The 26,975-nt window shown below is 35.5% G+C and overlaps 8 protein-coding genes and 1 long non-coding RNA gene across 17 annotated transcripts; 6 read left to right on the top strand and 3 right to left on the bottom strand.

Annotated features, from left to right (window-relative positions):
* Positions 1 to 269: 269 nt before the first annotated feature.
* AT3G27400 (Pectin lyase-like superfamily protein) lies at positions 270 to 3,319 on the bottom strand (the record flags this gene model as incomplete). 2 transcript variants are annotated; one of them, NM_001338872.1, is made up of 5 exons in its annotated part: positions 270 to 717; positions 794 to 932; positions 1,522 to 1,822; positions 1,928 to 2,370; positions 3,063 to 3,319. In NM_001338872.1, the coding sequence occupies 5 exons, from the start codon at positions 3,206 to 3,208 to the stop codon at positions 496 to 498; spliced, it is 1,251 nt and encodes a 416-aa protein (NP_001326295.1). In that variant the 3' UTR covers positions 270 to 495. The 2 variants fall into 2 exon arrangements, with proteins under 2 accessions (NP_001326295.1, NP_189376.1); NM_113655.2 differs by having other exon boundaries at positions 294 to 717; positions 3,063 to 3,196.
* Positions 3,320 to 3,968: 649 nt separating this feature from the next.
* AT3G05235 lies at positions 3,969 to 4,287 on the top strand. The gene has a single exon (NR_141161.1). It is a non-coding gene; the product is annotated as an other RNA (long non-coding RNA).
* A 2,566-nt stretch (positions 4,288 to 6,853) lies between these two features.
* On the top strand, positions 6,854 to 10,342 carry AT3G27390 (uncharacterized protein). Of its 2 annotated transcripts, NM_113654.4 has the most exons (8): positions 6,854 to 7,056; positions 7,330 to 7,501; positions 8,030 to 8,138; positions 8,230 to 8,556; positions 8,639 to 9,170; positions 9,252 to 9,447; positions 9,549 to 9,798; positions 9,889 to 10,342. In NM_113654.4, the coding sequence occupies exons 2-8, from the start codon at positions 7,408 to 7,410 to the stop codon at positions 10,145 to 10,147; spliced, it is 1,767 nt and encodes a 588-aa protein (NP_189375.2). In that variant the 5' UTR covers positions 6,854 to 7,056; positions 7,330 to 7,407; the 3' UTR covers positions 10,148 to 10,342. The 2 variants fall into 2 exon arrangements, with proteins under 2 accessions (NP_189375.2, NP_001326596.1); NM_001338871.1 differs by having other exon boundaries at positions 6,854 to 7,501.
* Positions 10,343 to 10,636: 294 nt separating this feature from the next.
* SDH2-1 (succinate dehydrogenase 2-1) lies at positions 10,637 to 13,909 on the top strand. Of its 2 annotated transcripts, NM_113653.4 has the most exons (3): positions 10,637 to 11,519; positions 12,145 to 12,907; positions 13,010 to 13,909. In NM_113653.4, the coding sequence occupies exons 1-2, from the start codon at positions 10,846 to 10,848 to the stop codon at positions 12,308 to 12,310; spliced, it is 840 nt and encodes a 279-aa protein (NP_189374.1). In that variant the 5' UTR covers positions 10,637 to 10,845; the 3' UTR covers positions 12,311 to 12,907; positions 13,010 to 13,909. The 2 variants fall into 2 exon arrangements, with proteins under 2 accessions (NP_189374.1, NP_001118718.1); NM_001125246.1 differs by having other exon boundaries at positions 10,760 to 11,519; positions 12,145 to 13,909.
* On the top strand, positions 13,582 to 14,414 carry AT3G27360 (Histone superfamily protein). The gene has a single exon (NM_113651.2). The coding sequence runs from the start codon at positions 13,650 to 13,652 to the stop codon at positions 14,058 to 14,060; it is 411 nt and encodes a 136-aa protein (NP_189372.1). The 5' UTR covers positions 13,582 to 13,649; the 3' UTR covers positions 14,061 to 14,414.
* Positions 14,415 to 14,742: 328 nt separating this feature from the next.
* On the top strand, positions 14,743 to 15,622 carry AT3G27355 (Hop-interacting protein). Its single transcript, NM_001338870.1, has one exon. The coding sequence runs from the start codon at positions 14,981 to 14,983 to the stop codon at positions 15,467 to 15,469; it is 489 nt and encodes a 162-aa protein (NP_001327131.1). The 5' UTR covers positions 14,743 to 14,980; the 3' UTR covers positions 15,470 to 15,622.
* AT3G27350 (transcriptional regulator ATRX-like protein) lies at positions 14,763 to 17,860 on the bottom strand. Of its 3 annotated transcripts, NM_001203058.1 has the most exons (7): positions 17,305 to 17,860; positions 17,109 to 17,204; positions 16,375 to 16,946; positions 16,219 to 16,281; positions 16,071 to 16,122; positions 15,923 to 15,984; positions 15,527 to 15,761 (listed from the first exon to the last, which is right to left on the bottom strand). In NM_001203058.1, exons 3-7 carry the CDS (start codon positions 16,896 to 16,898, stop codon positions 15,623 to 15,625), a joined length of 840 nt encoding a protein of 279 aa, NP_001189987.1. In that variant the 5' UTR covers positions 16,899 to 16,946; positions 17,109 to 17,204; positions 17,305 to 17,860; the 3' UTR covers positions 15,527 to 15,622. The 3 variants fall into 3 exon arrangements, with proteins under 3 accessions (NP_566816.1, NP_001189987.1, NP_001189988.1); NM_001203059.1 differs by lacking the exon at positions 17,109 to 17,204 and having other exon boundaries at positions 17,210 to 17,860; NM_113650.4 differs by lacking the exon at positions 17,109 to 17,204 and having other exon boundaries at positions 14,763 to 15,984; positions 17,210 to 17,669.
* A 2,530-nt stretch (positions 17,861 to 20,390) lies between these two features.
* AT3G27340 (Myb domain protein) lies at positions 20,391 to 22,285 on the bottom strand. Of its 4 annotated transcripts, none has more exons than NM_113649.4 (4): positions 22,118 to 22,285; positions 21,924 to 22,031; positions 21,101 to 21,165; positions 20,391 to 20,980 (listed from the first exon to the last, which is right to left on the bottom strand). In NM_113649.4, exons 1-4 carry the CDS (start codon positions 22,214 to 22,216, stop codon positions 20,827 to 20,829), a joined length of 426 nt encoding a protein of 141 aa, NP_189370.1. In that variant the 5' UTR covers positions 22,217 to 22,285; the 3' UTR covers positions 20,391 to 20,826. The 4 variants fall into 4 exon arrangements, with proteins under 4 accessions (NP_189370.1, NP_001325872.1, NP_001030782.2 ...); NM_001035705.2 differs by having other exon boundaries at positions 20,584 to 20,987; positions 22,118 to 22,230; NM_001084746.1 differs by having other exon boundaries at positions 20,584 to 20,956; positions 22,118 to 22,230.
* A 588-nt stretch (positions 22,286 to 22,873) lies between these two features.
* AT3G27330 (zinc finger (C3HC4-type RING finger) family protein) lies at positions 22,874 to 26,845 on the top strand. The gene is made up of 7 exons (NM_113648.3): positions 22,874 to 24,670; positions 25,046 to 25,332; positions 25,430 to 25,500; positions 25,600 to 25,748; positions 25,847 to 25,896; positions 25,976 to 26,050; positions 26,128 to 26,845. Exons 1-7 carry the CDS (start codon positions 23,003 to 23,005, stop codon positions 26,567 to 26,569), a joined length of 2,742 nt encoding a protein of 913 aa, NP_189369.1. The 5' UTR covers positions 22,874 to 23,002; the 3' UTR covers positions 26,570 to 26,845.
* The last annotated feature ends 130 nt before the right edge of the window (positions 26,846 to 26,975 follow it).

Genomic DNA, 26,975 nt, shown 5'->3' with positions numbered 1-26,975 from the left:
ACATCCTTATTCCCTCTTTGCGTTTGAACGTTGTCGCCGACAACTTCATGGCGTTGGCCCTTTTTTTATGTCAACTCAATTCATCAAAAGACAATCCCGTCTTTGTGATTGACTAAACAAAATCTTTCTTGACAAAAAAAATTCTATTATCTATATAGTGGATTGATCATGTTATAGTAATTGAATTTTCTTAAAAGCTATCTTCCACCTGACCGTAATTAAGGTGGAATGAAAACTTTACACTTGTTACTAATTAATGAATTTTTTTTTTTTGTTGAAATATATCCCAAAATAAATTTGAAATTTGTATTGAAATTTGGAAATTATCTCTGGCAAATGTCTAGAGACATTGCAGACGCCTTACACTTGTAACATTACGTTTTTGAAAAGGAAAACTTCTTTAGAAAAATACTCTTACCATTCGTTAAACATACGCACCATTGCATAAACAATGATCCATTAATAATTTCATCTCTCTTTATGATTTCATTATCATTAACAGCGACGGCCTCGCCGACAACTCAAAGTGCCTGCTGTCGTGGTGATGGAACCCACAAGTGACGATGGCCTCGCACTCAGGCTTGAAGCTCTTGCATAAGTAGACGGAGCTTCAGCACCGGACTCGCGGAAATAAGCTCCGTTCAACAACATATCGCCTTCCGATCTCCAATTCCAATCTCTCCATTTGCTTTCGGGTGCATCTTCATGTTTTGTAACCTATATATAAGTAAATATATACATAACTTTCATCACAAGTTAAAAACTTTATGAAAATAAGATAACCACTATGTACCTCTTTATTAAAGCGGGTGTTAGGAGCAAGAAATCTATTCCCTTGGCTGTATATAGTTGGAGAAGCACTTCCACCGATTGCATACATTTCCCAGTGAGTATAATCATTGTTCACTACATGGAAATATCCATGCCTGCACCTGTTTAATTTATAACCAAAACCCTAAATATTAGCATTTAATTTTACTAACATTTTCCTTCGGTTTTTACGGTTTAACAATTGAAAGATTACTGTTCTCTTAGTTTTCTCTAGTTTCTCATATTAATTTTAGTTAAGTTTTTCATCCATGTATCTCCCTAGATCCAATGTACGAATCTACAAAACGTCAATAATAAACTTCTCGAAGCATATTTACTCGCATAAAACCAACATAATCTTTCTCTAACTCACTAAAATTAAGTGGAACCAATATGTATATAACGAATGACCGACACTTTTATTTTAATGGTGTATCCATTTCAATTCGTATCTTATAATTCCATAAAATAAATGGATGTGATCGATCCACAGTGGTTTAAAAAGTCTCATTCTGCTTTTGTTGACTTCTTCCATACTCTATAGTCTCTAAAGTCAAGCTTTCACATTCAAACTATTCTTTATGCGCGTGCTTCGCAAGTTCGCATGCAACTGATGCAAGCCTATAACATATATGTATCAATCTATGTACCTAACTAACTATTGATACATATGTGTATACGCAATAAGGGGTAAAAGAGTGATTTTCTTACCGTGGCATTCTTTGAACGAGTCCTTCTCCGAAATGGTTAAACGCAATTGTGACTTGCATGTTCTTGTCCTGCGTGTAACTATCGCTATGTCCTAAAAGCATGACCTTATCATGGTGCGTCATATGATTGTTCGATATGGTTATAGCCGTGGAACCATGTATAGCGTCTATGAGTCCATCATCGCAGTTCGACAACGAGCAATGGTCAATCCACACGTGTTTCCCTCCAAATATCGCCACCGCGTCTCCATCGGACTGCATCCACCACCCGGTGTGATGTGGACCATCTTTAATCATGCCACCTATAAAACATAACATATAGTAGCATATTTTATGTTTTATGACATTTTGCCTCTATTATATTAAGCACATCTACTAAAAGTTTGAAGTCTTTGAATATGGCTCACCTGATCCTGGTTTACAGTCATGGATGTTAATGCCATGAATTATGATGTTAGTTGCATAGTGGATCTTTAAGCATGGTCCATCGGTAATGTGAACACTCGAGCCTCTACCATCAATGGTCTTGAAAGATGTGATGATAAGTTCTTTTTTGAGCCTAATGACCATATCTCTCTTGAAAATGATCCATAATGGTTCTTCTTGTGTCACTGCATATCTTAGAGTCCCAGGTCTAGGGTTTACGGGATCGTCGTTGGCAGGATCCGTAACTACATAGATTCGACCTTTGCGCCCTCCGATAGCATTTTTGCCAAATCCAATGGCACAATCTGCTAACCGTTGGCGGTTTGTTTCCCAATTAGGGTCACACCGCCAACAATCGTCAATAGGATTTCCGGTTCTACAAGATAGGTAGGCCAAGCTCCTCCTTGACGCATTGAATACACTTCTACAAATGAGAGAGAACAAAATTCTTATAAATAATGAAAAAACTGATTCTGTTATAAATTTGAACATTAAATGTGAGGATAAAAAGTGTACGGTTGAAAAAGAAAAAGAATTAAATGTGAACATATTATGTTAGTTGGAGAAACAATATTGGACACAATTGGCATATATATTCCACTAGCTAGTTGACGGGTAAAATACATATATTCACTAGCTAGTTTAACTTTAATGAAATTACAAATACAGTAGTTTACATAAAGTCCTTTCATGGGAAACTATCATGTGAGACATAGTTTTTTTTTTCGTCTGAAGAATTTCATTGATAAAATGCGTTTGAGTTATTTAGAGGCGAAAAAAAACAAAAAAAATCGGAGACAAAACTGACGGGTACATAGAAACCTCCAGAGACTATATGAACCATAGTTAACTTTGGTTTTTTGGTAAAACCGTAAAGGGTTTTCCTAAATTTAAAGTTTAGTTTACAAAAACCCACTAATGGGGAACTGAATCTGTAAATGTGAGCCATAGTGATAATTGAATCAAAAGAATATTGTAAGACATTTTTTATGGAATAAAATGCTGCATTTTGTTTCTACTTCGTATGTATGATATATCACTTATATTTACAAAAGCAACATTGTTATATATATCAAACTTCAAATTATCATATTCAAAATTTTCTCTTTCACGTACCTGTTAACGTCGTCAACGACTAGATTTGGATCTTGAACATGATCCGGCAAACTCGAAGAAAATGCAAGCGTGTTACCGATTGTTAGAAGAAGTAGAAATGCGTATGCAAAATGATTATTAGAATACGAAACCATTCTTCTAAACATAGATTGAGAGAAAGATATTATAAAAGAGAGAGGAAGTTTTTGGTTCGTTTTTTTTTTTGTTGAAGCTTGCTATTGTCGGAAAGTATTTAAAGAGGAAGAGGAGAGTTCCGGGAGTGAAGGCGTGATTTATTTTAAATTAGTATTGTGAGATATTATATAGTTTTTATTAAATTTACTATGGGACCTACATTATCGTAATTTCAGGTGATTAACATACGGTTAATGTTGTGAAACCGTTAATTGGGTTTAGTTGTCAAAAGTATTTGCTTAAAGTCAACCTTATTGACCTCGAACGATGCCGTTTTCGTAGTTTTTTCAGTTTTCTTCCTCACGTGCATTCAAAGATACAAAATCACATAACCATTTTTGTGTGTTTAAACGAAATGATGAATGTCTATGTAAAAGTTAAACCTACTAACCGTTGATTGAGCATGGTAGTCAAAAGTGACTGCCTAATGTCAACCTTTTTGACATTGAGAACGATGTCGTTTCTTGCTGTTGTGTTTTTCTTGCATTTTCAGATCCAAGGAACTATTTGTTTGTGACATCATATGTTTTATGATTACATCATATGTTTTGCTTGTGAAATGATCCTAAACATATTGTAACACCATAATATTATATTCATCTCTATTTTTACCATGATTCTGTTAAACCAAATATTCGATTTTTTGTTCACGTCTTTTAGAAGCTGAATGAAAAAAATTGGAGTCTTTTTCCATTTGTCATACTTTATGTCTCCAATAAACTTCTTCATTAGCTTCCTCACAATCTTTTTTGGTTATTTTTTCCATCATTTAACGTCTTTTCTAAAAAGCTGCTTGATCCGCCTGATACGTTTGATCCGCCTGATATGCTTGATCTGTTCCGTTCGATACGCTTTCTCCACATTCCAAGTTATTGTTCTTCTATCTACCTTCCAACAATGAAAAAACATAAAAGCATTTTTTCTTTTCTTTTCTATTTTAGCAATCCTTTGTGACCACTTCTGAATCGTCTTTGATTATTGGGGAACCACACTAATAGCCTATAAAGATTCTACCTTGTCCATCTCGTGAAGCCATTCTTTTTCCTCAACCGTTTCCTTTTTCGATACTAATAGTTTGACCATTCACAAAAACTACATGCTCTTCTTCATTTTTCATCTCAACCAAATGAATGATTTGATTTATGACCCCTATTTGCCTTCGGAAAAGAGAAATCTCTGCCAAACCACATGACAAGAAATGATTATCCAAACGTCTATATTCTAGATTATATGGTTCGTGATTTGGAGTTTTAAAAACTTTGGTACACTAAGCTAGAATCATATTTATATTCCGTATCACCTCCACGACAACTTCATATATCCTGAATAGATATTCAACACAATCTTATGCGGCGTAGCTCCCATGTCTCTCAAATGATCATAAATCATATTATACAAGTAAAACAATGATTGGTAATATATAATCACATCCCCATTTTCAAATTAGATCATTCTTTTGAACTAGATTGGCTTGCTACTCTTACTTTAACATAAATTTTATGTACGTATTTCTACTGCCCCGAAGAGTTTTCGATGAGCCACAATGTTTTCTCAATAGTGAAGATGGATATCGAAAATAAGACCCCATAATATGACAACTGAAAGATGAAACCCTCCCCGAAATATTCCGAAAATCTAAAGTCGGGTGGGTATAAAAAGTTCAGAAAACACTTCACAAAATTTTCTCCCAAAATTTGCCCCCACCCACAAACGGTTTTTCTTTTCTTTTTTTTCCACACCACAATCGTGTTGTCAAAGTAATAAATCGGCGTTTTTGTGATCAAAATTAACATGATTCCTTACATATGACTAGATATAAGAACTAGACATGCAAATTTCCTTCTATTCGTTACATATGACACAGTAGACACACATACACACACACACACACAAAATGCAATATTCTTTCTATTCGTTTTAAAACATAGATCACAAACGTTATTATTTGTGTCGCACTATTGAAGCAAATCAAATACAAATGCGATTGCGAATCTAAGCGAAAACCCTAGATTTTTTTTCTATTATTTATTGGAAGCAATTAATAGTGGTTTATAGTGCCATTTGCCATGTCAGGATATCACGTGATTTGTTAAAGATAATCTATCAAGTATATATGGGCTTAAGTTTTAATTTTAGCATAGAGCTAAAATAAAATATGAACCGGGCCTCCAGCAGTTATGGGAAAACATTTCACACGATCATCGATAGTATTATACTACACTTTTTTGAATTTAATTTTGGGAAATAAAAGTTAAACACCATGAATACTTGGTTTTAACCATATATTTCATCCTTGCGCACTGCAGACTATATGTGATCAAATACTACTGCGACACTTAGTATTCAAATATGATTAGCTTGAGATTTTATGTATATCGGATTAATAAACAGGTTTACAAATTTCAATCATTTTATTGCGAACGTAACAATCTTATTTTATCTTCTCCTTTTTTTATCATTAATTTAAAAGTAATAACAACCGTGCATGGTGGATAGAAAAAGACGAATATCACAGCGGATTATTGCTAGACAACACGAGACACAGCTAGTTGTAATAATTTCTGCCATTTGTGTATATAAAACGAATTAATCTGCCGTATGGATTTTAAGCATTATAAAACAACCATTCATTCCCTCGTCTCAAAACATTATAAAATGACAAAAAGAAGAATCATTTGATAATGAATCAATTTTCTTTTGTCACAAACAGAATCAACAAGTGTGCAATCATTAAACTCCATTTTATTTTAATAATAAAGTGCCAGTTGTATTAAAACATAACAGCTCTTTTTGCTTCAAATATACTCAAATGATCTCTCTACACTAAATTACAAAGGAACATATTTTTTTGGATATTGCAAACGAAGATATTAATATTTATTCGGAATTTTTATACGAAATATTTTTGAATATTTTGTTTTTTAAAAATTTGATAACAAATTTGACTATAATTATTTTAATTAGCGTATTCAAGTAGTTAATTTCACTGTTGCTCCAAGTAATTATGAATCAAGAGTTTTCTTTGTGTGTTTGTCAACAAATCAAGTTTAAAATGTACTATATTAATATTAGAGGGTAATTAAAACAACAGCAAATCAAGTAATATTTTTTTTTGAAACTATCGTGTCTGATTGGTAACCAAAAGTTGTATAAATTTTTTAGCAATTAGCTGAAGCTGTAAGCTTTATCGAAATAATGTAAAGCTGTATGAGAAAGCTGTAAAAAAAGCTGAAGGTAAAACTGTTTGTAATGTTTTTATAAAGTTTTTGTGATTAATAATTGTTAAAATTCTATGTTTTGTAAAGTTTGATACAAAGCTGTTACCAATCATAGTTTAACTATGTATCTCATGAGTGAATCTTTTTCGGTAACATGTGTTTTGTTTCCGTTAATCACACCATTGCTGTTTGATGATAATAATTGACAAATGACAACATTGCAATTTTATTAATTACAATATTTTTTTTTGGACGAAAATATTAATTACAATTAATAACCTAATTCCCTTGTCGAAACAAAAGGTAGCCGTCACTACAGTTTTCATTTTCATTGATTTGTATCCGAACAATAAATACATATTTATTTGATCATATAATAGTAGTAAACAAAGTTTGGCCAAAAAATAAATTAATAGTTTTAACTGCAAATTTTGACATTTTCATGACGTCTCGTTTGATCTACACATATTGTTTGACCTCTCTCTATCTCTAAGTTTACATATTCGCTAATGCGTTGAGCTCAAAGCATCCACGACAAGATAAGTAGAAAAAAAAAGACATCCTTTTTTGGTTCTTCTTCTTCTTCTTCTTCGGACAAAAAGGTCAGTTTTTGCTTTTTGGTTCTCGTGCTTTGATTTTTTTTATTTGTTTATTGAGAAGAGAAACAGTTTCTTAACCGTAAATCTCTCTACTCAAATCTGTACAACCCATGTGAGGACTTTTAAAGCCAAGATTTCAACTTGTTTGTTTTTAGTAATTTTAAAAGACTTGTGTGTTTGCGGAGAGCTTCAAAGTTTTCGTAATTAAGAATTAAATTCCAGCTCTTCTTTACTTATTTTTGAATTTACTCTGTTTCGAATCTTTATATGTTTCAGGAAGAAGGTGTTGACTGATTCTTAAGATGGGTTTGTGTTAAGTTTGTGAGTATAGTTGAAAGTTTCAGTTCAATTTCAATGGAGCCTCCAATAGGATTTCGAGCTTCTTTATTCCAATTCTTACTCTTCCTTCCTTATTTCATTGGATTGCTATTTCTGGGTTTCATCAAAGGTATGAACTTTAGAGTGAATCTTTTACTTCAATTTATAACATTTGTTTCTACTTTTGGTACTGATGGTCCTCTTTTAAGAAACTTTTGGTTGTTTTATTTGGTGTCACTCACTAAAAGGTCTAAACTTTTGATGAATTTCTACTTCTTTAAGCCCAATTTTTCAGTTTATTCAGACAGATTTCTTTTGGTAAGAACATAACTCACCAGGATGTTGACTTCTTGTTTAGATGGATGTTGACTTTTAGTTGGTTCCTTTATTGTTCTCCCTAATGACTTTTCTTTCCTTGCTCAGGCCTCTTTCAATTACATTAATATGTGGAAACTGAAGTCAAACTCATGCATTTTGATTTTGTTTAGGGTCCATTAGGGTTCACTAAATATAGTAAAAACGTTTGGAAAAGTCTAAGGGTTTAAGGGTTCATCAATACTGTCTAGTGTTTTCTTATCACTGAAACTCATGAACATGTTTTTTAAAGATTCACTGGAATTTGTTTTCTGATCTGAAAGGCTCTTTCTTTGTTGCGTAGGTATTGTTTTGTGCCCACTCGTATGCCTCGTTGTGACTATAGGCAACTCCGCGGTCATACTGAGTCTTCTACCAGTCCACATCGTTTGGACTTTCTATTCAATCGTGAGGTAACTAATTCCTCAACCCCTTGGCTCTATCTTTATGACGTTAAAGATGATCTTATAAAGATGATCTTATTTTGGTTCCTCTAACATGCAGTGCCAAACAAGTAGGACCAATCTTGAAGATCTTTCTATGCTTATGTCTTCCTGCTGCCATCATTCTCTGGCCTATTGTTGGTATTTTAGGAAGTGTTTTGGGAGGAGCTTTATATGGTTTCTTCTCCCCAATTTTCGCCACCTTTGATGCTGTTGGTGAAGGCAAGCCTTACCAGTTTTTCCATTGCTTTTATGATGGAACTTGGAGCACCATGCAACGCAGCTTCACCGTTGTTCGGGATTTTAAAGATGTTTGCTTTCATTCATACTTCTCACTTATGGATGAGCTGAAACAAAGCTGTCCGGATCGAAAATATTATGAAATAAGGTATTATATAATATGTTCATTGGTTAGCTCCATTGTGAAACCGATTGTTCGATAGTGTCTTACATCTTCTATCTATTCTCAGGCTACTTCAACTTCCAGGGGCTTTAGTAGTTTCAGTTCTCGGGATACTTGTTGATCCTCCGGTTATCTCACTTGTAGCCATATGCAAAAGCCCTTATATGTTGTTCAAAGGATGGCACCGTTTGTTTCACGACTTGATTGGACGGGAAGGTCCATTCTTGGAGACAATGTGTGTCCCCATAGCAGGCCTCGCGATCTTACTCTGGCCTTTGGCTGTCACGGGCGCGGTTATTGGATCAGTTATCTCTAGTATCTTCCTTGGTGCTTATGCAGGAGTAGTCTCATATCAAGAATCATCTTTTTACTATGGACTCTGCTATATAGTTGCCTCTGTCTCCATTTACGACGAGTATAGCACCGATATACTTGACTTGCCTGAAGGTTCTTGTTTTCCAAGGCCGAAATATCGAAGAAAGGACGAGGAACCAACGCCTTTTTCTGGTCCTGTACCAAGACTAGGCTCTGTCAAGAACGCGTCATCGATGAGAGGAGGATCAGTCAGAGTCCCTATGATTGATATTAAGCCTCTCGATGTAAGCCCACACCTTATATTCACCAAACCTAATGTGAAAAATCAATCTTTTGTCGTTCTTGACTTTGATGTCTGTATGCAGCTGTTGAATGAGCTCTTTGTGGAATGTAGAAGATATGGAGAAGTTTTAGCGACAAAAGGACTGATAAACTCGAAAGATATCGAAGAAGCGAGATCTAGTAAAGGCAGCCAAGTGATCAGCGTTGGTTTACCGGCTTATGGACTTCTTTACGAGATTCTTCGCTCAGTCAAAGCCAATTCTTCCGGCTTGTTACTAAGTAAAGTTTCGATCTTTGTTTTTTTATTTTCATATAGCTTATCAAGAAACCAACAAAACCGAGCAAAGGAGAGATTTTTACTTGGCTGCATGTTTGTGTAGGTGACGGTGTAACTGAAATAACTACCATGAACCGCCCAAAAGACGTCTTCTTTGATTGGTTTCTGAATCCGTTTTTGATACTAAAGGAGCAAATGAAAGCTACAAACTTGTCTGAGGAAGAAGAAGAGTACCTCGGAAGATTAGTTTTGCTATTTGGAGATCCAGAGAGGCTAAAGAGCTCGAATGCCATTTCCGCGTCTCCTCCTCTCACCGAACGTAAAAGAGCCGAACTCGATGCCTTTGCTCGCAGGTAAAAAACCGCTTTAAAGTTTCGATTATTTTCGAACAATTTGGTTTTGTTTGTAAACAAAAAGTTCCATGTCTTTGTGTGTTTTATTAGGATGCAAGGGCTAACGAAAACGGTATCAAGATATCCAACATTTCGTCGACATTTTGTGGCATTAGTGAAGAAACTATCGGAAGATTTGGACTTGAAAGACAACAATTCGGCTAAGGACGAATCGATAACAGAACCGCCAGCTCCGGTTAAGATCATTTCGCGGATATTCAGTCAGAGATCGTTCAGAAGAAAAGGAAGTGTCAATGGATCTGATCAAGAATCGCAAAAGGGTGTCTCAAGGAATGTAGATATAGTTTAAACATGGAACGTGTGGTGTGGATATTTGAAACTTAAAACGCATTTAGTTCTTTGCTTTATAAACTTTGTCATTCCTTGTAAAGATTTTTCAGACGTTTTTATTTATTTATAGAACAGTGTATGTTTTCGTTTATGAAACTGCTCAATTTTGTTGTTGGTTATCAAATACTATCAAGTAAACATCATTATGTAACAATGATAAAAACTATTTTTAACTTCGCAGATATATTGGTGAAACTTTCCATAAAAAGCATTACCATAATCACAAACTGCACTACGTGTTTCTCTTCTCTTACCAAACGGGACGCAGTTCTTCTCAAGTTCTCCTCAAGTTAAAATATCCAACCAAACAAAGCCACGTGTATTACACTTTTCGAGAAGACCACGCGCCTTGAAATATCCAGTGGTGTGTTCGCCACGATTGACCTTAAGTCGGTATCCATAACGAACGGTCACAATGATTCAGAACATTACGTGTTCAAACGATCAACGGCACTTATACGTAGATGAACCTAAGCCTCACATTTACAAATATGCACACGTAGCTATAATCCCCTGTGTCTCTATAAATTTATATTTTATATTCCCTAAATCGTCAATTTCGGCTAATTTCAAGTTATTATAAATTAATTATCTTCTGAAAAATATAAATACTTGAATTAATTTTTTAGCCATTTTCAGATTTCTCCGAGGAAAAAAATGGCGTCTGGTTTGATCGGAAGATTGGTTGGAACGAAACCGTCGAAATTAGCCACGGCGGCGAGGTTAATTCCGGCGAGATGGACCTCTACAGGAGCGGAGGCGGAAACAAAAGCTTCCTCTGGCGGCGGAAGAGGATCGAACTTGAAGACTTTTCAGATCTATCGATGGAATCCAGATAATCCAGGGAAGCCAGAGCTTCAAAATTACCAGATCGATCTCAAAGATTGTGGTCCAATGGTATTAGATGCTTTGATTAAGATCAAAAACGAAATGGATCCATCTCTTACTTTCCGTAGATCATGCCGTGAAGGGATCTGTGGTTCATGTGCTATGAACATTGATGGATGTAACGGACTTGCTTGTTTGACAAAGATTCAAGATGAAGCATCGGAGACGACGATTACACCGTTGCCTCATATGTTTGTGATTAAGGATTTGGTTGTTGATATGACTAATTTTTATAATCAGTATAAGAGTATTGAGCCGTGGTTGAAGAGGAAGACTCCAGCGTCTGTTCCTGCTAAGGAGATTTTGCAGAGTAAGAAGGATAGAGCTAAGCTTGATGGGATGTATGAATGTATTCTTTGTGCTTGTTGTAGCACATCTTGTCCTAGTTACTGGTGGAATCCTGAGTCTTACCTTGGTCCAGCTGCTTTGCTACACGCTAATAGGTAAGTGGGGGAAATGATAGTGTTTGATGATTGTTTCGAGAATTTGCTTGTTGATAATGGATATAGAAGTTGGATTTGTTTGGAGGGATTGGTTGCAAAATTGTAGGACTAGGAAGCTTTAAGCTGCATTGATCCATATATGTTGTTTATTCAAGTCTATTTTGCTGTCTTGGTAAGTGAAAAAAAGATTGTTTGAAGGATTGGTATGTTGAAAATGGATATAGAAGTTGGCTTTTTGGGGAATTGAATTCCAATTGTAGGACTAGGAAACGATTTATCTTGTAGTCTGATTTTGGAGTTTGCATGGATGGTTGGGAAGATTTTGTATATCTTGTTGTTTAGCTGCATTGATTCTCATTCAAGTCTATTTTGATGGAAAGTGGTTGCAAATTGTAGAACTAGGAACCCTTCACTCTTGGAATTTGCTTTCAGAATTTGCATGGATGGTTGGGAAGATTCTCATATATTGTTGTTAGCTGCATTGATTTCACTTATGTGGTTCTTCACTACTGTATTACTGTCTGAATTGTTGTTTTGGTTTAGGAAGCTGATCTATATATGGGGCATTCAATAGAAATTTGACCTTTCGATGTGTTTGTAACAAGAGACTTGTTGGTATGTGTAGGTGGATAAGCGACAGTCGTGATGAGTACACTAAGGAAAGACTTGAGGCTATTGACGACGAGTTCAAGCTTTACCGTTGCCATACAATCTTGAATTGTGCTCGTGCCTGTCCAAAGGGTTTGAACCCAGGAAAACAGATTACTCACATCAAGCAACTTCAGCGTTGAAACAGCTAAGTTTGTGTGCGGGATCCGTTGGGAAACTCATCAGTCTTAACGTTTGAAGCTAATAATCTTCACAAAACCTCTTCGGATTTTCAATTCATTCTTGTATTGTTGTTGCCAAATATTAGCGCCTTAAAAAAACTCGTTTGCAAGTCTTCCCAAGTAGATGAGCTTTGTGGTTGTATCTTGCTGAAAATCTCCTCTTTAAGTAATAAAACTCGAGTAAACTTAAACCTCATCTACTTATCATCTACTCTTTTGTGTTCCCTCTGCATTGGCCTATGATAAAATCATTTCATGTACTTGTGTCTCTGCCTTCTGTACACATGAACACAACGTGATGTATTATCAATCATAGCTTAATCATAGAAAAGTATCAATCATAACTTCCTTGACATTTATGATTGACTGCGTAAGTATAACTGCAAGTACTGATCACACAACAAACAAGAAAGATGACACCGGCAACACTAGCTATATTCTTTGTCTCTTTGGTTACTATTGGAACAGCAACCGATGTTGCTCCAGCAACTAAACAACAGTTTGAGTTCTTTCCGAGCTTGCGGGAGCATCAGAAGTCTCTATTTGTTACTGTGGAAGGTACCATAGCTTCGAATACTAGTTCTAGAAAGTAAAAACAACGATAATGTTTTTTAACTGTGGAAGGTACCATTGCTTTTTGTTGTTGTTCTTCACGTGCAGGCTGCAACAACCATTGCCTAACAGCTTGCTGTGACTGCAACATAGAAAAACAGCCTCCCGTTTGTGTTCAGTGTTGCCCGATTTGAGCCTTGAACTCCTTATGTTCATGTATGTTTGAAGACTAGAGACAATGTAGAAGATTTAAAACACAATTCAGGATGTCAAACTTGTGAAACAGAGGAAGCTTATGTGATATTTTATAAGTAAAAAAAACAGATATCACAAATAGAGAGAGATCAGAGTTTGTATTGTAAAAGCCTACAAATTTTCGCAATCTGTTGATGGAATAAATTCATTGAACAGATCGTAATATCAAAGATGAAAACACTTCTGTCTCACTCAGAGTCTTTGGATCACAAACACCGTTACACATCGCAATAATTAACACGTCATCATAAATATCCCACGTGTAGAATCCTCGACAACTGAAAGAATCACTCTGATTGGTTACTTAACATACGACGCAGATAGCAAAGATAAAAACAATCTTGACCGTTTAGAGGAAAACACATCTAACGGACCAAATTCTCTCTTCTTTGAGTATAAAAAAGCATCCCAACCTCACTCTGTATATACCAATCAAACACGACAGTCTCAACAATCAAAAGCTTCAAATTTTTCATTGTCAAGAATTCTCAAAATGGCTAGAACAAAGCAAACAGCTAGAAAATCCACCGGAGGAAAAGCTCCTAGAAAGCAACTGGCGACGAAAGCAGCAAGGAAATCAGCTCCAGCCACCGGAGGAGTGAAGAAGCCACACAGATTCCGTCCAGGAACAGTAGCGTTACGTGAAATCAGAAAGTATCAAAAAAGCACAGAGCTTTTGATCCGTAAGCTTCCTTTCCAGAGATTGGTTCGTGAGATAGCTCAAGATTTCAAGACGGATCTTAGGTTTCAGAGTAGTGCAGTCGCAGCTCTTCAAGAAGCAGCTGAAGCTTATTTGGTTGGATTGTTTGAAGATACTAATCTTTGTGCTATTCATGCTAAGAGGGTTACGATTATGCCTAAGGATATTCAACTTGCGAGGAGGATTAGAGGTGAGAGGGCTTAAGATTTGAAGAAGATGAAGAAGAAAAACAATGGTCTAGTGTAGATTTGCTTGTTTGCTCTCATAAGATTTGTAGATTCATGTTTTAGATTTGGTTTTGAGTTTTCTTAGTCTTTTGTTCTGAAGTGTCTTCCAGATGTTCGATGAAATGCCCAAATGAAAATTTAATCTACTTTTGCAACTTTCTAAGAATCAGTCTTCAGTTTAACTTATTAGATTTGCAATTGAAGTTGTCATTTTGGTTGTAACTTATTTGTATATTGTTACATCTGTATTCAGGTCTTAGTGACTTGTGTCAAAATGGTTCTAATTTATTGACCAAAGCAGGGTTAATCATTTTATTTTCCTGCAGCATAATCTTCTCTCTGTTATCAAAGTCCTCTTTCAGTGGTGAGAATTATGTGTTATTTTATCGATTAATTCATCACAATAAGTTTAAGAAATTACCAATGTACTGTTGGTCAGTGGTAAATTTTTTAGGTGGAGGTGCTGAGTTCGAGGTGGAAGGTATCTCTTTTCCAAAAGAGTTGAATTTAACCTGATGTAGAGAAGATATATGATTTTTAGATTTGAACTTTCAGATATTAAAAAAAAAAAAGGTTTAAGAAATTGAATCAAAGTTTTTTTAAATTGTGAGTACTAAGTATAAACAATAATGTAACCTCAAATTCTAAATTCATATATGTTCTGTTTTTTTTTTCTTTTCTGTAATGGCAAAGATAAAGAAGTCTTCAATTATTTAAGACCTGCACGTTATCTATAACAACAACTCATTGACTTAACCCACAAACTACTCTTGTTGTTGGATGTTACGTTTTGACTCCATTAAAGCTCTTCTTGGCTTATATATCATTCAAGCTAACTTCCAAATTCGAAAAATCTCTCTCTCTCTTTCATTCTTTCTTTAATATTCGACGGTTGAGATGAGACGACAAGGTCGGCAACATGGTCTTGTCAGAACTTACCGGATTCTTCCACCACCGCTTAACACAAGACCGGTCAACTCTTTGACTTCACCTCAACCTTCTGAGTTATTAACCACATTGCCATCAAAACCAAACAAAGCTCACCGGAAAGTGTGGCCTGGTCAAGTGCATTGGGTGAGATCAAACGACATTGCTTCATCAAGCTACAAACTGCTGACGTGGCGGGTCAAGACAGAACCTGTTTTGAATCTCCCTAGTTTCTTGGATCCTAACCATTGTGAAGACGATGTAGAACAAGAAGCTGGAGTTGAAAAGGTGAAGACAGAGAGTAATGGAGATAAAAGCGAGAAAGAAGATGGTGGTGGGTCTCATAGTTATGATGAAAGTATGAGTTTTTACGATGTGGGGATGATGATGATGGAACATGTGTTAGATGACAACGAAGAAGAAGAAGAAGAAGAAGAAGATGGTTGGTGTTTGGTCTAAAAGAAACAACTAATGATGTCTCCCTCACTCACATGGATCAGCTTTTTCTTTTTCTTTTGTGAATGTTAAATTTGATTATTTTACATTATCTTTTGTGTAAAGTGAATAGCTTTAACAACAACAATCCATTTTCAAGATTAAGATCAGATCAAATCAAGAAACTGGAGTTGTTCTTTCATTACATAGTAAGACAGATAACAAAGATTCAAAGAGAACCAAACAAAAGAAGCTAATTCCTATTGCACTCGGACTCTTTTCCAAACTGGTGTGAATTGAGCATAATCGGTGCCATCTACATATCGAAATTGTTGTGTTTTTATCACTAAAGCTTTGATCGAACCATCGAGTTTGTGACTCGATATCGATCTTTTTATTCTCCCGTTCGCCATTTGCAGACTGTAACCTTTTCTCAAAGCTGTGTTCTTGAAGCGTCTTTGGCTATCTTATGATTACTCTCTTATAGTCTTTGGCTTCAAACAAAGACACAGAAACTGCTTCTTCTTCTCCGTCTTTCTCTGCGCGAAAGAAAGCAACCGAGAAATAAGAATCATGATCTTCTTTTCATGTCTCTATGAGATATTAATAGAAAACAAAATCTTACCTTATTCCTGCTCTGGTTCTGATCTTGAGTTTTAGCATTACTTATGAAACAGCTATTGGTTTAACAAAGAAACAACATATAATCAAAACCAGGAACAACAAATCAAGATAATGCAAGAAAGAAAGAAAACACAAAGACTCTGACTTACCTCAAGAGACCGAATCTCTGGCGGTGAACCGGTTTTTCTTCTACCTGAGTCATCGGTCTTTCGCTGCAGTTGTGTCACATAAACAAAACAATCAGAAAAAGATTGTTATTTTCAAACAAGAATCTATGAAATGATTGAAATCACAAACCATATTACCTTCTTTTCTCTGTTAAAGAGATCTCATCTAAAGATTTCGGAGGGATAGTTTTCTCCAAAGACAATCTAAACACCGGTCTATTCTTAGTTACAGATTTCCTGTGTTGTTTCTCCTTTTCACCAACAGACCAATCCTCCTTCAACAACTCTTCCTCTACCTTCTTCTCCTCCTCCTCCTTAACATAATCACCACCAAACATCACATTTTCCAATTCATCAGTCACATCATGATCATCAATCTGAAAACTGTTTCTTTCACGTCCTTCTTCACCATACTTTAACACCAGAGGAGGAGGAGGAGGAGGAGGCTGTGTTTCCAAAGTATGAAGCAAAACCTCAGCAGGAGTAACGGATGGTTGTTCTTCCGTTGCAGCTTTCTTAGCTTCAGCTATTCTCTTGTAATGAGCTTCAAAGAAAGCTTTTTTCTGTGCAACAGATCCAGGACGTGAGTATTTCTCTGCTTCTTCAACATACTTTTTATGTGAAAAGCTTGACCATTTCCCCCATTCTAGATTCTCTGTCATGAATTTCCCAAATGATATTGATTGACTTAACGCATGAATCGTATTCTCCTGCAACACACACAAACAACAAATCAAATAAAGCTTTCAGATTCAAAGGATTAGATTAAAAAACGAAACTTTATGTTGAATTTTCCAGGGAAAAATCCCAAAAGCGAAATAACTTCAAAAGGTCAAATTTTTCTTGATGGGTATTCATCGGAAACATAGAACCAGCCCAGTTTCCGTCGAATTGTCCCGGAAAATTCTTCGGTTGCCGGAAAATTTATGGAGTCAATAAAATCGTAAGAACAAAAAAGAAAAAAAAAACTAACCTCATGAGAATCGTTACGAGTAATAGGAGCTGCGAAGGAATAAGAATGAACCAGAACTGCAGATTCACCCATTTTACAACCTCAAGATCAAAAACACAAAACCAAATTCTAAAAAAAAAAACCCAGAAAAAAGTTGAAGCTTTTATTTTATTTTCTGAGGATGAGAATTTTTTTTGATTTTCTGATGAGAGTGTATTTCTCGTCAACGTAACGTCTATGGGATTCAAAATTCGAAAGGAAAAAATAGTTTCTGTGTTGTGTCGTTGAAAAGAAGTGAGATTATTTCTCTCAAGAAGCTAAACACATGTGGTGGGGGAAAAAGAAGATCTCAAAAGAATATATTTAGAATCTGGGTCCCACGAACTAGGAGATGAACAAGATAAAATCAAACACACAAATACTAATTTGAAGAAAAAAATAAATAATTCAGAGTTTTTTTGAGGATAGGAATGAAATTATAAGAACTGGGAAGAAATGATTTTTTTTTACGATGATGTGGTTCGTTGAAATTGAAGTGGTTGAGAATTGAAGCGAAAGGAAAATAAAAGAAAGTTTTGTTTTTTTTTTTCTTGTGGGGAAGGAAAAAAACTGAGAAATTCTGGAAACTTGGTGTTTGATTTATGAAACGTTTTTTTTATAAGCTATATTTGGAATGTTATTTAACTAAAGAGAAAAATCAATGGGATAATTACTTTAATTAATTATTAATCCAGAATTTCTTTGTAAATGAAAAACGTTACTTATAAATATTGTAATGAGGACTTTGTTATTAAAATGTCTTTAAGACAATATATACCTTTATAGATTTTTTTTTTGGATTTTTTTTTGTCAGCCAATTTTTATTTTATTTTATTTAGGTTATTCGAAGATGTTACGGAAATAAGTTTTAATTGATCTATTATATTTGAGGATTTTCAAATATATATAGACCAATAAACAACATAAAAGTGTTTTCTCAAGTGTGGAAAAATAATGCGAAAAAAAGTAACTTATTAAATATCTGATTTAAAAAATAAAGTTTAGGAAATGTAATGAAAATGGACAGATTTGATATGATTGTAGAAAAAAATATTACAGCATCATGTTTTGTTTTGTTATTAGTATCGTCCAAAACGTCTAGATCATTGTTTTATATTTACCAAATTGTTGAAACTTGAAGAAATAAGAGCTTATTACAAATATTTTACCCACCAGCATAAATTACAATTCCTTCTTTTTTACTATACGATTTTGTTGATTTCTTAATTTAATTGTTATCTTTTGTCGACATTATCAAATTAGTCACGTCGCTAAATCATCTGCCAAAAAAATTAGGGGTTCCATCAAATCACTAAAGAGTAAAATAAATTTAGTTCATTCAACAAAAATCGATGATTAAAATAAAAAATCAATTAAAAATAGTAGTGGTTTTTAATAAAATTATCACATTTAGTCACTTTAAAATGTGTAACGCTGCTGGCTTAAATTTGTTTAATAACAAAAACGTTTAATTTCTAAATAATATCCGCGATCACACACTATCTAATTCCGTTTAATATATTTCACAATTTTGTATTAGATTTATAGCAATCATTAAGTAAACTTTTGTACTATTGCAAAAACAATAGGATATTTGTATCAATAAAAGTTGAATTACTAACAATTTGATGGTTCTTTTTTTTTTGGACAAATTTTGATGATTCTTTAGTTTTATTGATATTTGGTATTACAATGCTTTGGAGTTTGGACAAAGCGATTTAAAATGGTTGTTTCCAAGAAGTTTTTTGTCAAGATTTTGTATCTCAAGAACTCACAATTAAAGTTAGTAATTTCATATTGTCTTGGAAAGATAAATAAATTAGCTAATTAACCTTAAGTTTAAGATATCGTAAGCAAACGATACTACATTTTAGTAAAAAAATAAAAAAAAAATACTGCATTTTCAGGAAAACAAAATTGAGAGTTAGTTGTCTTCAAAAAATGCTGTAATAAAATTGTTACGATTATCAAATACTGTTCTAATTAAATCAATGTAAGTGTAATAAAATCTACAGTTTTAAAATTCGTTGGTTAGTTTGGTGGTGATGATAAGTAGATGAAGTAAGAGGTATCAACGTTGGTGTGTATAACCGATTAAGAGTATTTTGTAACACACACAAAACAAAACAGATTTAAGTTGCAAGTAATCTGTCTCTTCGTAGTTAGTAGTACCATACATAACAATTCAACCATCAAAGAAAGCTACACTATTTCTTCCCACTTACTATATACTTATAAATAGCTAAAAGAAAGAAAAAACTAAAGATATGCGTTGACAAAAAATTTGTTATTTATATCCAAGAAGGTTATGTGTAGAAAATGTCTGATAGCTCAAATATTAATATTTACATACGAAAACGATTTGATGACAATGAAAGTCTTGAAATCGAAAGCAAAAAAAATAATTACATAGAGTTTGATGTGTACACTATTAGTATAAACAATTACTGAGATATTTGTTTATTATTAACCTTATAATATAAGAAATTAAGGAGACTTCAAGGTTAGAAAAAGTCATTTTGTTTGTTATATTTTTAGTCTATTCGTTTTGCAAAATATTCGTGGTTTCATAACCACGCCTAATGGAGTAGATTTTACGAACCGAATGTAACTCACGTGCAAACATGTGATGTGATGTGATGAGAAAACTTCACTCGTTACATTTTTCATTTAATTTTGTCCAATGTTTGCTATATTCTTTTCCACTATACACTATAGCAAACATTGTATAAAACTTTAAACATCAAATATAAAAAAAATGGAGATAATATTTTAAATTGTATTTTAATTATTTTTCATTTGTGAGTTTGGTGGAAATAAGTAGATGAAGTAAGAGGTATAACCGATTAGAGATTTTAGAGATTTACATATTTCATTTAATTTTCTCCAATGTTTGGTATATTCGTTTCCACTTTTTCTTGCACTAGAAATTAAGAATGCATGAAAATATAATGAAAAAATAATAATTAAGAAATAAGAATGCATTGGTTATTGCAAAAAAAAAATAAACGACGTCGTCGACGGCCTAACTAATTCAATAAACTTCGAATTTTAAAGTTTAAAATTAAACCCAACAAAACATTTTTTGTATGTTAAAACATTTTCAAACATTCTCTATTGAAATTTAGCATATATGTATATATCTTTTGTATCACTTCCAAAAAATTTTGAAATGAAAATTGTACAATCAAAAATTTATAAAACTGTATGTTGATCACATTTGGGTTCACAAGAGTTAAAACAAACTAATATTGATGATGATACACTAGTATTTTTCCTTTTATTAATCAACCGAAATGGACATTGGGCCTCTCGATATACACGGTTACAAAACAAGGCTGGGCCCAAATCGGAAATCCGTCGAATAGAGATCTTGATAAACGGGCGGTACACCGGAAACACAAATATGTTGTTCTCTAAAGACAACTTATAGATCAATCAACACTAACATCAACAACAATAGTAATAAAGACAACAACAACAGCAAAAAGCAACAACCGTAACTCTGAAACAAGACAAGAAGATTCAAGGTTTCTCTGCAAAAAGAGAATCTATCAAACATTTTGAACAATGTTAAATACTAACATTGATCATCAGAATCATCTCTTTCTTGAAGGAGGAGGTTCACGGCTGAGATTATGCTTTTGAAGAGTCTTGATATAGTTCCTCATAAGACCAAACTTATTGCTCCCAAGCTCGTAGAAATAATCCCATGGATATATCCCTGTTCTATGCAAGTCATCAAACACTAACCTGGATCCTCAAAAAAGATTTAGCCCCCAACCGCATTAAGTTATAAGCAAAACAATAAACTTAGGTATCTGAATCTTCATGATGGCTAACTCATAATGACCTTGCAGTATTTGTAAGTACCTTACCCCGTAGTTTCCAACCGGTTCTGCAGACATGATTCCTACATACCGCCTTCCAGATATCACCTGATTGAATAAACAAAATTGTTTAGCCCAAAGATAGACTCATTGCGCATAGAGTAAAGCTAAGTGAATGCATTTTTGTTCGAAACTGTATAGAATCTACATGTGAGTAGTTTAATGACTCGTAACCATAAGACAAAGAACAATAACAAGACTCATAGCTAAGATACTTAAAAGAACAAAATCCTAACAGAACTAAGCAAAAGTGGCAAAGAAACAACACCATATCTCCATCCAGTGTAACTATACTATTGAAGTGGTTATACTTAAAAAGATTGCATCTTTGTTAAAACCCATCAAGGATCTATGAATGATCAGCCACTAGAACAGAAAACTAGTAGTCATAAGGTAGAGAAACAAAAACACGGCGTATTGGTTAACCGTAGCCTAATCTACATAAACCTCGTCTTCAAGTTTTTAAGTACATGTCGTGACAAGAACAACAACCTAGTTGTCAATAATTTCACAGGGATTATAAAAAAGTCAAAGAGCCACCAAACTAGAATTTCCTTTAACCAGAATCCATCTAGAACCAAGCATAAGTTGGAGTAAGAACAACAAGCTAGTGGTCACAATTTTAGCTGGACCAAAAACAATAAGCCAAAAATAAACAAAAGCAGCATCCAATGCTTAATCTAGTCTCATAGGTAGCTATCACAATATTGCAATTAAGAATGTCTAAAAGATGAGCTAACACAAGATATCAAAACTCTATAACCTTCACAAAACAATCATGTGGCTTTGAACCATCTCAAAATTACCTTTTCACCACCGATTGATCTGACTTTTCCATCAGCAGCTGGACTATGAATTCTCAGAAACTCTGATGAAAAATTGAACTTGGTTCCATCTGCATACTCTACCTCAACCTTCAAAACGATATTCGACAAATCAGATTTCAATTCCAAAAATTTCTGATCGCCGTGTAAACGTAAGAAGAAACAGAGAAGCTTACTTGTTTGGGAGATACAATAGAGAAACCTGAGAGTTTTGGAATAGTAATAAAACTTGTTCCATGAACTCGCCGGCTTATCACTCTCGTAATCGCCCACATTTCTTTTCCCGGCGATCGCCGGAGACGATGATTTTTAAGCTTCTAGCTTCATTCTAACTCTAAACGTACTTTATTGGGCCTAACTCAGAAGCCCATTGGATTTGGTTATATTAGTTTTATACTAGATGCTAAAACGGCGTCGTAAGGAGAGAACTAAGTGCTGATTAGTGATTAGGTCCTAATAACTTCTGCGGCCATAATAACTAGTAGTTATTAACTACTGGTCTAACTTTAGTCAAAGGTAAAGCAAAATCACGCCTCAAACGGAAAATCAAACGTAAAAATTCATAAAAGCCGTAAAGAACTTACAACATGAAAAATAAACACGCAAAGTATCCGTTTTTTTTTGTTTTTTCCTACTAAACTACATATTTTTGTTGTTGTTGTTGTATTAAACTACTTACTATTCAACGTCAAAGAAAGTGAAGTAAACGAAAACCGTCAACAAAAAGTAAAATTCGTATCCTTAAAAAAGCAAATAAATATGATCGGAGACCAATTGTTTTAGTGAGCCGTCTTTTTTTCTCCTTCTCCAAGTTCGTAACTTTTTTTCTTCTCTTTTCATATTCTTCATACGTCAGGAATAAATAAAATTTTGTTACCTTTTTCTTCTTCTTAATTGAGAAACAACAAAAAGAGGAATAACGTAAATTCAAAACTCTTCTCATCATCCAAAACCAGAAACTTTGACCGGAAAAGAATCAGAGAAGTAAAGAAAAACAGAACAAAATTAAAACAGAATTTCTTCTCTAATCCATTACGCCGGCGATTTCGGCGGCGTAGGAGATGAAAGTTCGTAGGAAACTTGGTGGTGGTTGCGGCGGAGACGTCGTTGTTTCATGGCGGACGTTCTTTTGGTTCGTGATTCTGTTTGTCTTCTCCTTCGTTCTCTTCTCCACCATGTTTATTTTTAAGGGGAAGTTTCGTCCGGTGGTTCGTTCGACGATAAGCTTCTCAACGGCTGTTACGGCAAGGGCGGTTTTCCGTGAGTCTATATCGTCTTCTCCGGCGGTTACGATTCGTGAAGCGGTGAAATTACCTGAACAAACTCTGGTTTTCCTAAAATACCCTCAGTCTCGTCGGTTATTTACAAAAGACGATCTCATTTGCGTTTTCTCCGGTTCGTCGAAGCTACGGAAAGTGTATCCGACGGCTGTGGACAGAGACAAATTTGGAGGTCAGATCGTACGGTGTCCTGAGACGCCACGTGGCTACACCATTTCGCTTGCCGTTTCGAGATGGACGACCGATGATCATCTCCCGGCTGGACCAACTCACCGGTATGATTGGCTGGTTTACGACGCCGTGATCGACTACGATAACTCTACGGTGGTTTTTGTCAAGGGGCTTAATCTACGGCCAGGAAGAGTTGCTGACGTGTCGAGATATGAGTGCGTGTACGGTTGGGATTTCGCGAAACATAATCGGTTAATAAGATCAGATGTCATCACTGCGGCTCAGGAGATCGTACGGTGTAGAACACCGTTAGCTGTGTTAGACGGCCCAAAAGCGGCCCGTGGGCCTGTTAAAGTCTCGGTTAGAATCAAAGGAGGAACCGGAATGCTTCCTTCTATCGCTCAGCCGGTTCGGATCATTAACCCGCCGCGAAAGAAACCCTTTCAAATGTGCGTTTGCACCATGACCCGAAACGCAGCCGCGGTTTTGAGAGAGTGGGTGATGTATCACGCCGGAATTGGCGTTCAACGGTGGTTCATCTATGACAACAACAGCGACGACGATATCATCGCCGAGATCGAGAATCTCGAAAGACGTGGTTACAACATCTCTAGACATTTCTGGCCGTGGATTAAAACTCAGGAAGCCGGATTCTCTAATTGCGCGATCCGTGCAAAGAGCGATTGCGATTGGATTGCGTTTATCGACGTCGACGAGTTCTTCTACATCCCATCCGGTGAAACTCTAACTTCCGTCATCAGAAATTACACAACCACCGACTCAATCGGTGAAATTCGAACACCTTGCCACAGTTTCGGGCCATCGGGTTTGAGATCTCGGCCTCGGAGTGGAGTCACGTCGGGATACACTTGCCGTGTGGTGTTACCGGAGAGACACAAGAGCATAATCCGGCCGGAAGCGATGAACGCGACGCTGATAAACGTTGTTCACCATTTTCACCTCAGAGATGGATTCACGTTTGCTGACATGGATAAGGATATAATGGTAATCAACCACTACAAGTATCAGGTGTGGGAGGTTTTCAAAGAGAAGTTTTATCGGCGAGTCGCGACGTACGTAGCGGATTGGCAAAACGAAGAGAATGTCGGGTCAAGAGATCGAGCACCCGGTTTAGGAACCCGACCCGTTGAACCATCTGATTGGGCTGAGAGATTCTGTGAGGTTAATGATACGGGGCTTAGAGATCAAGTGTTTGAGAAGTTCAAAGACAAAAAAACGCAGCGTTTAGTTTGGGAAAAAGCGGAAGAAGACGACAATGTTAGATTTAAAAAGGGCTCTTCGGCCCATCATAGAATAGCTCGAAAGATTAAAAAACAGATTAATAATAAAGCCCATTAGCCATAATTTTGCTCTCTTTTTAGTTTTGAATTTCTACAGTGGAACTTTTTGCCAGTGTCGGAATTTTTTTTTCTTGTAATTTTTGGTCGATTAGTGATGTAAATAAGGAAAATCAAATCTTTACCAAACAAAAAAAAAAGGAAAATTATGAAAAACATTTCAATCAATTGGCCCAACAAAGGCCCATTTACAAATTAAGATTTTTAAAAAGATTCCGACCGTTGGGGAAATAGTATCTTTCACATTTTTTTCTCTCTTTTCGGGGAGCGTTCTCTGAAATCTCTCAAACCCTAGATCCAGAGAATGGTGAGTGAAACACCATTGAGAGTTACTAATCGATCTGGAGATGGATCAAATGGATCAAAGGAAGTATCGATCGCGAGAGAGAAGAATGGTGAAAACGCAGAGATATTCATCAGCCCGAGATTCAAATCAGCGGCGGCTATGGCGGGTTGGGACGAAGAAGATCTGATAATCGCTAGCTTTGTGGTAGATGATACTCCTGAAAGAAGTTCTTCAAAGCGAAGGAGACGTTCCAATTTGTTGTTTAAATCAACCCCACCTTCTGGTTCTTCAAGAAGGTAAACCAAAAATCGATTCTTTTTTCTTTAGGGTTCTTCAGATTTAGCGAAATTGTCAAATGATTTTTTTGAAATTAGTATCCTTTTTGGATTCCAGGAATCAGCGTGTTAAGCAAAGTCTTGTTCCGTTACCTGTTATTGATCTTGATAAAGTAATCAGACATGAAGGTACTTTCATGAAATTAGTTTGTTGGAAACATTAGGATCAATGAAATTAGTGACAGAGATAAGTTTTTGTTGAAGTTTTGGAATCTGTTTTGGTTGTAGAAGAAAAATCTGCAGAGAAGAAGAAAAAGAAGAGAGAGATGGAAACAGAAACAAAAGAAGAGAAGAAAATAGATAAAGATGAGAAGAGTTTGTCAGATCATGTTGTGCTTCCTTGCATAGATAAGCTTCGAGATGAATTGTCTTGCGCGGTATGTATCTGAATCTTGAGGCTGAGACTGTTTTGTTTTTTTGCAATTCATTGATTTAGGGTTCTTGAGCTTGACATTTTTGCTTCGTGATTCTGCAGATTTGTCTTGAGATTTGCTTTGAACCTAGTACTACAACTTGTGGACACAGGTAGATTTAACTAGACAAGAAAAAGTTATCTTTGTATGGTGAATTTGGTACTGAATTGTCCAATTTTGGTTCTCTGCAGCTTCTGCAAAAAGTGTTTGCGATCTGCGGCGGATAAGTGTGGAAGGAAATGCCCTAAATGCAGGCAACTAATAGGGTAAATAGCATAGAACTTTGATGAGTTTTGGATTAAAAGCTTCGAGATTTGTCTAACAGTGTTATTTATCTATGTAGAAATGGAAGATATTGTACTGTCAATACGGTTCTTTGGAACACAATCCAGCTTTTGTTCCCTAAAGAAGTCGAAGCACAGAGAGCTGCTTCTGCTAACTTGAAAGGCAAGGAGACACCGAGTCCTAGAAATCCGAATCAAAGGCTAAGAAGCAGAAACAGGGAAACTGCATTGTTTCAAGAGAGGTTACAAAGAGAGGATATTTCGAGATTGCTTGTATCTGAAGAGAGAAGTGAGAGGAGCGAAAGAAGGAGGAGAAGTACAAGTATGAGGTTGGATCAAAATAGGGATGCAGCATTAGCGATGCGGTTACAGCGACAGGAGTTCGCATCAGCTTTTGGCGCAACGACGGCTGAAACTTCTTCTTCATCGGTTTCTACTCTGTCGCGAGCAAGAGCTAACCTGCAAGCTATGGCGTCAAGAGCTGTTCGCAGGCAAGGATGAAATGTGATCATCATCTTGAATGACATTCATCATCATCTTTAGCCTGAATCTGCCACAGATCAAGGCAATTTTCACATTGTAAAACTACACTATTATTCGGTTCCGTATTCCTGAAATTTCCTTAGAAATCCATAGTCTGATCATGAAGATTGTAATCGATCCGTTACCATGGAACCTTTGTTGGTGTCAGAGACTTGTGAGAGTTTGATAATGGGAAGACATACTAAATTAGGTTAACTTGTGTTTTTGTAATAACTTGTGTGTCACAAATAGGTTAAAGAGTTACTAAGTCCAACATCGGTAGTTATCAAATATACAATCTAATATAAAAGGTACAATTCATTCTGTGCTATTGTCGTCAATTGGTGGGGAGATATAAGCTGGTGGTTCTTCTTGTGGTGATGGG

This window comes from Arabidopsis thaliana, chromosome 3 (genome assembly GCF_000001735.4).
Source record: "Arabidopsis thaliana chromosome 3, partial sequence".
Classification (NCBI taxonomy): domain Eukaryota; kingdom Viridiplantae; phylum Streptophyta; class Magnoliopsida; order Brassicales; family Brassicaceae; genus Arabidopsis; species Arabidopsis thaliana.
This window is presented reverse-complemented; position numbering and strand designations above follow the sequence as displayed.

Coding starts and splice junctions, on each gene's coding strand:
- AT3G27390 (NM_113654.4), top strand. CDS start 7,408: ATGGAGCCTCCAATAGGATTTCGAGCTTCTTTATTCCAATTCTTACTC. Junction 7,502..8,029: donor ATTTCTGGGTTTCATCAAAG/GTATGAACTTTA, acceptor TTTGTTGCGTAG/GTATTGTTTTGTGCCCACTC. Junction 8,557..8,638: donor CGAAAATATTATGAAATAAG/GTATTATATAAT, acceptor ATCTATTCTCAG/GCTACTTCAACTTCCAGGGG.
- SDH2-1 (NM_113653.4), top strand. CDS start 10,846: ATGGCGTCTGGTTTGATCGGAAGATTGGTTGGAACGAAACCGTCGAAA. Junction 11,520..12,144: donor GCTTTGCTACACGCTAATAG/GTAAGTGGGGGA, acceptor TGGTATGTGTAG/GTGGATAAGCGACAGTCGTG.
- AT3G27360 (NM_113651.2), top strand. CDS start 13,650: ATGGCTAGAACAAAGCAAACAGCTAGAAAATCCACCGGAGGAAAAGCT.
- AT3G27355 (NM_001338870.1), top strand. CDS start 14,981: ATGAGACGACAAGGTCGGCAACATGGTCTTGTCAGAACTTACCGGATT.
- AT3G27350 (NM_001203059.1), bottom strand. CDS start 17,281: ATGGGTGAATCTGCAGTTCTGGTTCATTCTTATTCCTTCGCAGCTCCT. Junction 16,947..17,209: donor CTCGTAACGATTCTCATGAG/GTTAGTTTTTTT, acceptor TGTGTGTTGCAG/GAGAATACGATTCATGCGTT. Junction 15,762..15,922: donor AAGCCAAAGACTATAAGAGA/GTAATCATAAGA, acceptor TTCGATATGTAG/ATGGCACCGATTATGCTCAA.
- AT3G27340 (NM_113649.4), bottom strand. CDS start 22,216: ATGTGGGCGATTACGAGAGTGATAAGCCGGCGAGTTCATGGAACAAGT. Junction 21,166..21,923: donor GATCAATCGGTGGTGAAAAG/GTAATTTTGAGA, acceptor TTATTCAATCAG/GTGATATCTGGAAGGCGGTA. Junction 20,981..21,100: donor GTTGGAAACTACGGGGTAAG/GTACTTACAAAT, acceptor TTGAGGATCCAG/GTTAGTGTTTGATGACTTGC.
- AT3G27330 (NM_113648.3), top strand. CDS start 23,003: ATGAAAGTTCGTAGGAAACTTGGTGGTGGTTGCGGCGGAGACGTCGTT. Junction 25,333..25,429: donor CCTTCTGGTTCTTCAAGAAG/GTAAACCAAAAA, acceptor TTTGGATTCCAG/GAATCAGCGTGTTAAGCAAA. Junction 26,051..26,127: donor AAATGCAGGCAACTAATAGG/GTAAATAGCATA, acceptor TTATCTATGTAG/AAATGGAAGATATTGTACTG.